The 10,267-nt window shown below is 50.5% G+C and overlaps 2 protein-coding genes across 2 annotated transcripts; one reads left to right on the top strand and one right to left on the bottom strand.

Annotated features, from left to right (window-relative positions):
- Window positions 1-518: 518 nt before the first annotated feature.
- On the top strand, window positions 519-881 carry NGA_2116510 (cupin 4 family protein; the record flags this gene model as incomplete). The annotated part of the gene is made up of 1 exon (XM_005855631.1): window positions 519-881. A coding segment is annotated over one exon (363 nt), but the record flags the coding sequence as incomplete, so codon positions are not given.
- An 804-nt stretch (window positions 882-1,685) lies between these two features.
- NGA_2011810 (uncharacterized protein) lies at window positions 1,686-3,554 on the bottom strand (the record flags this gene model as incomplete). The annotated part of the gene is made up of 1 exon (XM_005855629.1): window positions 1,686-3,554. A coding segment is annotated over one exon (1,813 nt), but the record flags the coding sequence as incomplete, so codon positions are not given.
- Window positions 3,555-10,267: the final 6,713 nt, after the last annotated feature.

Here is a 10,267-nt window from a genome sequence, read left to right as displayed (position 1 = left end):
GGCAAAGAATTGTTTTTCCGAGACTTCTGGCAAATTAAACCGGCCGTTATTCGGAGGCATAATCCAACATTTTTCCAACCAATCATGCGGCAGAGTGACTTGGATGCTATACTGGTGCAAAGCTCAACCGCTTCAATGTTGAGAGGTTTGAGTTCTAGCGAACCAAAATGCGATCAGGCAGAACATGACGCAGAAAGTAAAAGCTGGACACTAGTCAAACGCATAAAGGGCGTCGATGGCGAATGGTGGTCGAGCACTCCTGCTACCGCAGCGCTACGGCAGATTTTTGGTCTCGACGATGATTCGACGGATGCAGAGGTCGCGCATGCCGCCTTTTCACGAGGTTATTCTCTGGTCATAAACAATATTGAGGATAAGTTGTACGGCACATCCCGCTTGGCTCTTGCTTTTGAAGGGGAACTGGGCTACCGCACGTCCATCAACTGCTACTTTACCCCTCCTGGCAGCCAGGCTTTTGAGGCACATTTTGATTGGATGGATGCATTCATCCTTCAAGTAGAGGGCTCCAAGCGATGGCGTCTATACGATGCACTGGTGGAGCAACCGCGTCCGGACATGCAATTCAAGCCGAGCCTACACGACATCGGAGAGCCATACATTGACTTCGTCCTCGAGCCTGGGGATTTGCTCTACCTGCCCTCTGGAACGATCCATGAGGCGCTCAATGAGAATGACGGGGGCCTGGAAAACTCGTCGCTTCATTTGACAGTAGGGATTGAAACTACGGTGTTGGGCTCATGGGAATCTTTGCTCTTGGAAGTGTTGACAGTGTTGAGTGGGGGAAGTGCGGAAGACAGAGACGTTCATTCCGCATGGTCAAATGTGTCGGCTCTGCAGTGTTCCAGGGGACCAGCTGGCGAAAATGCAATCGACGATTCTCCAAACCTACCTTTTGAAAGCGTCTCGCAGGTCTTCTCATCTGTTGTCACACCCAAGATCGAGGACTGTAACGGAGCAACCTTAAGGCAAGGAGATTTAATAGCCCTTGTTTTGATGCAAGTTGCTATGCAAGAAAGAGCTTTACGCCGGCCCGTCCCGCTGAAACACTTGATGAAAAGAAATGGTAAGTATAAACGATTGACGCACCTGACAGATGTCGTTTCTCTACTGAAAGAGCAAGGAGACGTCCGAGGCGCTTGGGATGCCTTCATTCGCGAAAGGAAAAGCGTGCCTCGCAATTTAGTGGTCTTCGGGAAGAGCGATTCTAAGGATAGACAAGCGCATGGGGAAGAAATGAAGAACCGTCTTTTGGGAGCAGCTGCAGCATGGTCTGATATTGAAATACCAGACGAAATACAGGATGATTTCCTTAAAGCGCTAGATTGTCTGCAGGGAGCACTTTCAGACTCGGTGCAAACAAAAGCTATCTTTTCTCATTTCGAACACGTGTGTCAGCGGGATCTGGTTCAGCGCCAGAAACAACGAGAACTTTTGTTGGAAGCAGGAGTTTGGCAGGCCGATATAAACGCTGTAGATGGAAAATTGCAAGCTTCTCAAATCTATGGAGTAGGATCACAAACTCCCACGGACTCTTCAAGACAATAGCAAGTTACGAACAGAATCAAATATCATAAACTGTTATGTAGACGCATGAAAAAATTAACTGCAATTGCGTCTCTACTGGATTTATATTAAATTAAAGTAAATATTTGCACACAGCTCCATGTATGTATGCATGTATAGCGATATTCTTTGCGTAAAAATGATTTTCGACCCCAAATTACCTTTGGTCTTCGTCCCAATGCTCTTTCCTGGCAGAGTCCATTTTCATCGCGGCCCCGAAAGCTTTTTCGAGCGCAAGGTAATACAATGGTTCCATGTGATGGGCGAGTGCCTCACCGTATACTAGCCCTTTAATCAAATTCAGCTCACTGTCTATAAACGTCTCATTAAGTCCTAGACTCTTGCCAATGAATGCGGTTGAATTTAGAGCTGTCCCGAAGACGGCGTTGGCGACTTGAAATAGGTCCGTTTGAAGACTCAACTGACCGAAAGGTCCCGAGGGAGGCCAGGATGAAGGAGATCCAGAAAAGGAGGCCAAAATATCCGTAGATGGCTTAAAGGAAAGCATGGCCTCAAGATTAGTGAGATTACCAGCTGCCCGCAGCATCTCCTGGACCGAGGCTGTCGTGCCATTCGAAAACGTGGCCTTGCTTATAGGCAATTGAAATTCGAGCTCCTTGTCTCCTTTCCCCTTCATGGCTATTGCCCTCAAATCAGAGACAGACTTGTCCGTGGTCGACGCAAATGCGTCACCCTCTTTAAGTGGACACACTCCTTCCGACTCTCCCTCCACCCAGACACGAAATTGCCCTTCTTCTGTCTCTGTAAGCAACACCGTGCGTCCGCAATGATTGTATTCCATTAAAACCGCAGACCGTCCCGTTCCTCGCGGCATACGTGCGACAAGGTCTAAACCATTCACAATTCGGAACGTCACTTCTTTCAGGCGAACATCGTACTCGTCGCAGAAGGCAGTGTTGCCTACGCGCGGGGCCCCGAAGGAATAGACATGCAGACGACCTCCCTCTGATAGAGCCGGCATTCGTCGATCCAGCTCATAGGCCATCAAGCAGGCTAATGCGCCTCCCAAAGAGTGACCGCATACATCCACAGTCCACCCGTCAACGATTAAATCAGGAGCAATGAATTGTAAGGCTTGTACTACCCCCCCCCGGATGGAACGAAATGCACGCCGAAAGCCAGCATGCACTAGACGGCGATCATCTGGCCCGTCCAAACCTTCTTGATAAATCGCCATGTCTGTCAAAAGATCTTTCCACTCCATCTGAGTCCCGCGAAAGGATATAATGATCTCCTTGGCCTTCCAGTCGTACCATATTCCCCCCTGAGTGTCTGTCTCCTCGTTTGTCAAAAAGCACGCAAATTGGTAGCGGCCCAACCCTGTTGCTACTCCTCCAACACGTGACCCCAACTCATTCCAATCGATACCTTCCAAAACACTTTTGGGTCCTGTAGGGGTTAAAGTGATTGATTTCATGTTTTCTATATCCGGATCGTCTAGATTTCTATCGTCTTTGTCTACGGCATTGCCATCCAAAGGTACCAGCTGAAGCTCGATTTCAATGGTCCCCGAACTTTTTGTATTTGACACAGCACTCTCAATATCCAAGATTCCTGACCATTCCAAAATGCCCTGTGCAGGGGGTGCGTCGTCGCCTATCTTCTCTTCCAGAAGCCTCAAAGGCACTTGACAAGAGCCGATAACATCATCACCCTTCAGTAGATTTCGATCTTTGACTGTAAGCTTCAGTGATGCCGTTGTCGGATCTTCCACGTACAAAAAGAAGCGTTGAAAAAAGTCGGGATTCGAATTTGCAGTTTTGGCACTTGTAATCGCCAGGTCAGCACCCCAAGAATTATTTACTGCTGAGACAACGTAAGGGTCACAGCCAGACCCAGACAAGGCTTTTTCCAGCAATCCACCTTGTTCTTCCGGCAAGTTACGGGCTTGGAGAATATGAACCAGTAATAGACTTTTAAAATTGTTTCGCACAAGGTCGTCGGACTGAAAACCCAAATCTGTGCCATCAGACAGGCGCAGCCAGCGGGACCCGGAAGGCTTACCGTAAGCTGCAAACGAAAAAGCTGCCAACCGGACAGCTTTAGGGGCATCAAAGAAATAAGACTTGGGGGGAAGTTCGTCGGATGGATGTTCTGAAGCTTTCAAACTGTCGTCAATAAAGGCGCTAAACGATAGGCATGGTTCTCGCTGATGCAGATCTCGATGGGGCGGATAATGTTGCCTGGCTGCAGGAAAAAAGGAGTAGGCGAACGGCTGCAATAGCAACACTGCACATGAGACGAGTGTCTTCATCATCCATGTGTTACCTGGTGTTTGGCGTTATGTGCGTGTGGGATTTGCAGTATTAGATTGCGGTCGAATCCTGAGTACGTTGCTGCCCGGCAGACCGTTGGTCGGCTTGCCGTTAACAGTACTGAGGGTTGCAACCGTGAACAAGGAGACTTGTTTACAACTGTAAGAGGGAAAGTCGTTATTCATAATCATTCAGGGTCTTAACGAACACTTTTTCCCGTAAGAAGGCAGCGCCGAAGAAAGATTATTTCTACGTTCTCATAAACATGAGTTATGCATCTCAGCACTTTTGACTCGCTCGCTATCTGGAAAAAGCAACACAGGCTTCTCGATGTAGATGCTATCTTGACCATTATGTCTTTATAGAACTTTTGTGACATCCACAGGCTTTCATATGTATTTTTCCTCCGGTGGTCTCATTGGTTTTTGAAAGAGTCGATCTCAGCTTGCTTTTTTTCAAAGGAGTCATTTCTTCTAAAGTGCATTATATGATCCCTAATTTTTACATTTACGCTCTGCCCTGTAGCAGCTCACAGGTTTTTAAATCTCTTTTGATTGGAAAAAAGTCGCATGCTAGTGCTTTCCTAAATCAAGTCCCTCGGTTCTTGTATTTTTGTCGACACTGCAACGAGGAAGCACTCCACAACCGCTGATCTGCCGACAAGTTTTCAAAATAATTCGAAACAGAGACCGCCGGTACAAGATGATGGCAAGAAGTTTTCAACTCCGCAAAGCACCAACCCCTTTTGCTTTTGCTACTCCGTACGTCCTCCGTCAGGCAATTGAAGACAGTATCCCAATTTTTCATGATTTGGCTCGATGCCTCCACCCGAGCGTACAAAAAATTTGCCCGCTTGTCAGCCTTTTCCTTGGATGACGATTCTTTCGTATATGTGTGCTTGCTCAGCGTGTCTGTATGCCCTGGAGCGCTCGTATGCGTTTCCTCCCACAGTATCACGTCACATGCTGCATCGTCGGAGGCCTGCATCACGCTTTGAATGACTTCCTGTGATGTCCTACCCGTTCCCTCGTCGCCTTTCATTTTTGCATTCGCATTCTTTCCCCAAAAAGATGGAAGATGCGGATGCGGCGACGCGGATGAAGCCGACCGTGAAGGTGGAGGGAACGGGGTCAGTGTGGGCACCAATACCACAGAAAGTCCCAACCGCAACAGGCGCTGCATCAATGCCCCAGTCCCATAGTCCAGGACGGCTCTCGAAGCGATCCCTGATTTTTTTTGATTGAAATAGGGCTTGCTCCCGCCCCAACCAGCAATGGTCAACTGACTAGGGTCCATGTGCAAGATTTCACCGCCTTTTCGACCTTTATTGATGACTGCGAGCGCAGCCTCGATGGCGCACGAGTCATTCCTGCTGGCAGCCACGAAGAGGTAGTTTGGCAGGCCCATGTCTCCAGCCCAACACGCCCACTCCATAGCCGAGGCCACCTCCCCGGCCGGTACGGGCAACAGGAAAATTGTCTTTCCTGAATTTTCATCCGCCTGCACGTGTGCGTTTCGCTCCTCATGGCTTGCATTGGGAAAAGCGAAGCCTCTCTCAGCCACTCGTAAGCCAGCCAGCTGACCGTGGATCAAGGGATGAGACCTGCGTTCCAGCCGCAACGCCAGATGATGCGGTGCAACCTCGTCTTCCTCTTCCGGCATGCCCCCGTCCTTGAGGACATAAGTCGTGAAGTCAGACCGGCCCAATTTATGGGCCGACCCCGCGGTGCTGGCGGCGAGCACGTCGTTGTAGTGGGCGCCCGCGCGGGTCGCATGCTCGGCCGAGTCGAAAGGCGCCATTCCTATGTGCAAAGCGTGGACGACTTCTGTGGCGTCGATACTCGCCCCTTTCGAAAGCAAGAAGTGGAGGAGAAGGGTGTTGTCCCACCGCCATCGCCCGATCAAGAAGGGAGGGAAGGAACGCGGCAAGAGGTTGGCGGTGAAGGCGAAGTAGTCGATGCCGGTGGGGGGATGAAGGCGGACGTTCACGTCTTTTGCCAGGAGATCTTCTGCGGTCAATGGGGGATCGTCGGGACCCTTGGGTATGCTCACGTTCATGTCCAGCCGCCGCCCAACAAGCACAAATCCTTCGTGCTGTGAGGCCTCCGCGCAAGGGGGAGGGAAACCACTCGCGCCTGATGCTGACGCCGGAGGCTGGAGTGTAAGGCGTGGCGATGGTGCGACGCCCTCTTCGCCCTCTCGTACGGGTGATCCGTTTCCAAAGGTGTTCAAGGCAAAAGCGATCGCCTCTGTGAAAGTGGGTGTGAACACGACATCACCATTGGCAAGGATGTAAACGTTTGCCCCGTAGGCGTCTCCCACTCTCGTGGCCACCTCAAAGATGCAATCCAATGTCGGAGCGCTTTCTTGCCCGGATTGATTACAAGAGGGACCTAGCGTCAGGCAGGAGACAGCGCTGGACGCGAGGGAGGCTGAAGGACCGAAGAGGCGAGGGTCACAGTAGGAAGCGTCCTCTACCATCCCCACAACCCGCAGTTCTACACTCTCATTCATGAGTCTCACATGATTTGCCAAGGCATTCCAGGCCTCCAGCACTAAGCGCTCTGATTCTCGACTTCCCCAATCGTCATTTTTAAGGCCTAGCAAGGGAATGAAAGCCAAAAACCTTCGCACTTGACTCGTATTCTCCGTCTTGGCAGGTTGTCTTCTCGGTGCACTTCCGGATCCGGCCATTTTCTCGACTGCGTACCGTCCACGTAATGAGGGAAGTCGAGAGAGGGTCGAGTATGACGGTGATACTTCACTAGCTTTCGAGTCAAACATCTCTGGAATACCCTGCTCATGGCGAGCGATGTAATTGTAGAAGGTGCCGCCTGTGACGAAAGCGCTTAACACAAGAATGACCGACACAGCACCCAAAGTGGTCACTAATATAGAATTCAATGCCATGGCTTGACGACGAGATGCAGTAAATGAGGCAATGGCCAGACCCACACTAGACGACCCAGGAATGCGCGCCGAGCCTGCCGAAGGAGACACAGGCGGGCGCCTGCGCGGGCGCGACCTCAGATGCAGGCTGCTCTGAACAGGATCGGAAAAAATGTCCCTTGCCGATGTGAGATGAGATTGAGGTGTTCAATGCGTTCTTTTACCATCTACTTCACATTTAGGCGTCTACCGGCGAAAATCCCATGGTTTGCCCTCCACCGAAGAACACACGATTCAAATTTGAAAGCCGTTTCCGGATCATCGCTAGCGAATCCGAGCCGTTACCCCCCACGGAGTACCTCGCCCTTGCCTAAAGAGAAAGGTAAAGCACGTCTTGCTGTAAGCACTTGGTCAAGGACTCTGAAAATCATGGATCAAGTTCCAATTAGTGAGAGGCGATTGGGCTGTTCCGTCTGGTCGTGATCACAGAAAGCATAATTGTGTGATTTACTCACATCCACTTCCTCAGGAAAAGTGTGTCATTAAGTGCTAATACCAAGCATGGCGGAGACAAATGACCTCCAGGAAGATATAAACGAAGAATTTATCCTAAAACTCCTACACAAGATGACCCGGCAAGAAAAATTGATGCAAATTGGACAAGTCGTAAGTACCGGACTGGGAGGGGGGAATCTCTATCATACGTGTATATATTTGCTAAGCACATCTGTATATATTTTTTCGCCTGCTCTAACGACAAATTAATTGTGACGCAGTGCATTCCGGACTCTCATACAATTATCATGCACCTATGAGGACCATGGCTCGTATTGAGCTGGATGGCTGAAGCCACTTCAACAATCAAACCCTTTTACTTTATTTTTATCATTACATCACCCTCAGAGGAATATCGCACACTTTCTAGCCATATCTCCACTTAATGCTTGGATGCAGACATTTTGATACCAATGATGACTAATGCTGCGCTGGTACATGAATTTGTAAGCACTCTCCTTTTTCCTCTTATTTTGTTCAGGACAAGGCGTATATCAAAGAGAAAAACGACCTCGCCACGCTTGGGATCGGCAGCGTAATTAGTGGTGGATCAGGGCAGCCATTCGAAAATTCTCCTGCTGGATTTTGCGAAATGATAGGCGATTATCAAGAAGCTGCGCTTCGATCTCGCCTGAAAATTCCATTGCTTTACGGTGGGGACGCGGTGCACGGCATGTCTCTGTCCAAGGAAACCACCCTTTTCCCTCACAACATCGGTCTCGGGGCAGCCAATGATCCCTCCTTAATAGAAGCCATTGCACGTGCCACAGCGATCGAAACAACATGCACAGGAGTTGTGTGGGCTTTCGCACCCTGTGTGGCCGTAGTGCGGGATTGTCGGTGGGGTAGGACGTATGAGAGTTTCGGAGAGGACGCGGATGCAGTGACAGCCAATGGCGTTGCGCATATCAAAGGGCTGCAGGGCACGGCTGCCCAGTCGTGGGGCGTACGCATTCCGGGCACCGTAGCGGCGTGCGCTAAGCACTACGTAGGTGACGGTGCAGTTACGTTCGGAACGGGGCAAATGGGCGCCAAGATCCTCGACCGAGGCGATGTACGGTTAGGCGAAGCGGAATTCGAAGAGCAACTGCGACCGTACAGGGAAGCAGTCAAAGCCGGGGTGATGAGTATCATGGTGTCTTTCAGCAGTGTGCAAGGAAAGCAAATGCATGCCCACCGAGAATTGATCGAGGGCGTTCTGCGGCAGGAGCTGGGGTTCCAGGGCCTTGTCGTGTCAGATTGGGCGGGGCACGAACAGTTGCGAGACGGGGAAGGCCCGGTCGAGAAGCTGGCTTTGTGCATTAATGCGGGCGTGGACATGATCATGATCCCCGAGCACTACCATGCCTACCAGGAGCATATGCAGGAGGCACTTGTCGGCGGCTTGATCTCTCCAGCTCGCCTTGACGAAGCATGTGCTCGTGTCCTGCGCCTCAAGCACAAGCTTGGTCTCTTTTCTTTTCAAAATGCGCCTATACAGGACCAAAATCAAGCACTCCTCGCAAAAGTCCGCTGTCCCGCGCATCTTGCACTGGCCCGCCGGGCCGTGCAAAAGTCCATCGTTTTGCTTAAAAACCGCGCTTGTGTACTCCCTTTGAGGAAACAGACCCTTCGGCACCTCTTCGTCTGCGGGAAGGGCGCCGACGATCTGGGTTTGACCTGTGGAGGCTGGTCAACGTCGTGGCAGGGAGCCTGTGGCCCCATCACAACTGGCACCACCATCCTCTCTGCGTTGCGAGAAGGACTGCCAGATACTCAAGTAACATACGATGCCGCTGGCGAAGGTTTTAAGCCAGATCAGCACCAGATGGTCATATTGGTGGTCGCCGAGGACCCACCCTACGCAGAATGGTTCGGTGATAGGACAGACTTGTACATAACAGCGCAGGAGCAGCTGATGGTGGAGAGAGTGACGAATCGAGGTGTCCCCGTGATCGTTGTGCAATTGGCTGGTCGCCCCCTACTCGACTGCGACAATTGGGCGAGGGTTGATGCGTTGCTTCATGCATGGTTGCCAGGCAGCGAGGGAGGATATGGGATAGTGGACATTCTATGTGGTGATACATGTCCTGACGGCAAAATGCCTTTGGGCCTCCCAGAAGACCTGGATGTGCCAAAGGCCTCTCGGTGTATGTTTGCGAAAGGCCGAGGAATGACATATGACGATGATGTCGTGCAAGGGAAAAACGTGCCTCAGCCTTTCTTGCAGCGGGAAGACATATGAGAAGTGCCGACATGTCAAATAACATGGTGGTGTGACGCCAGCTGTCTTAGTGCATGCATCCTACCAGGCACAAACCTATAGTATTGTATTTTTCGCCCGCCCGCATCATTCTCCCCTTCTTTTTCAAAGACAAATTTTAAACTTTGCAAAGTATTGACCAAAATCTAGACATTGATGACCTAAAAGTATTTCGAGTCGGACACTGCAAATTTCAAGAAAGAGGCGTGTTTACATTTATACATACTACTGGTGGCACGTTACTTTAATGCTTTTCACCCTGTGTCCCTCATTTTCTGTTTATCTTACATACACCAATCGTACACAAAGTGCCATGAATCTCGTTCCCTTACGCAAGCAATCAAGCGATTTCTGACGAGTTAGCCACGACGTCGGCCAGAAATCGTTCCACAGCAAATGAATCGTATTGCTCTTCCCCCCAAGGTTCTTCAGAAAGCACACCAGCGCTTAATGACGACAAACCCTTTGCCATTTCCCCCCCGCTTCCATCTTTATTGGTGGTCCCCACTCCAAAAAAATCAATACTTTCTTGGGACTTGTCGCCCGTAATCGATCCCGCCACAAGGTCAAGAACCGCTGACATGCCTGCACCAACCGTGAGCGATGACGCATTTTGTTCTGTTACCACTGCATCAGCCAGGTGTTGTTTGCGACGCTGTAATGCCATGACTTGCTCCTCCACCGTACCCCGGGTCACAAGCCGGTAAACATTAACAGGGCG

The sequence above is a fragment of the Nannochloropsis gaditana genome (genome assembly GCF_000240725.1).
Source record: "Nannochloropsis gaditana CCMP526 unplaced genomic scaffold scaffold150, whole genome shotgun sequence".
NCBI lineage: Eukaryota > Eustigmatophyceae > Eustigmatales > Monodopsidaceae > Microchloropsis > Microchloropsis gaditana.
Note: the sequence above shows the minus strand (reverse complement) of the source record. Positions and strands in the feature narration are given on the sequence as shown.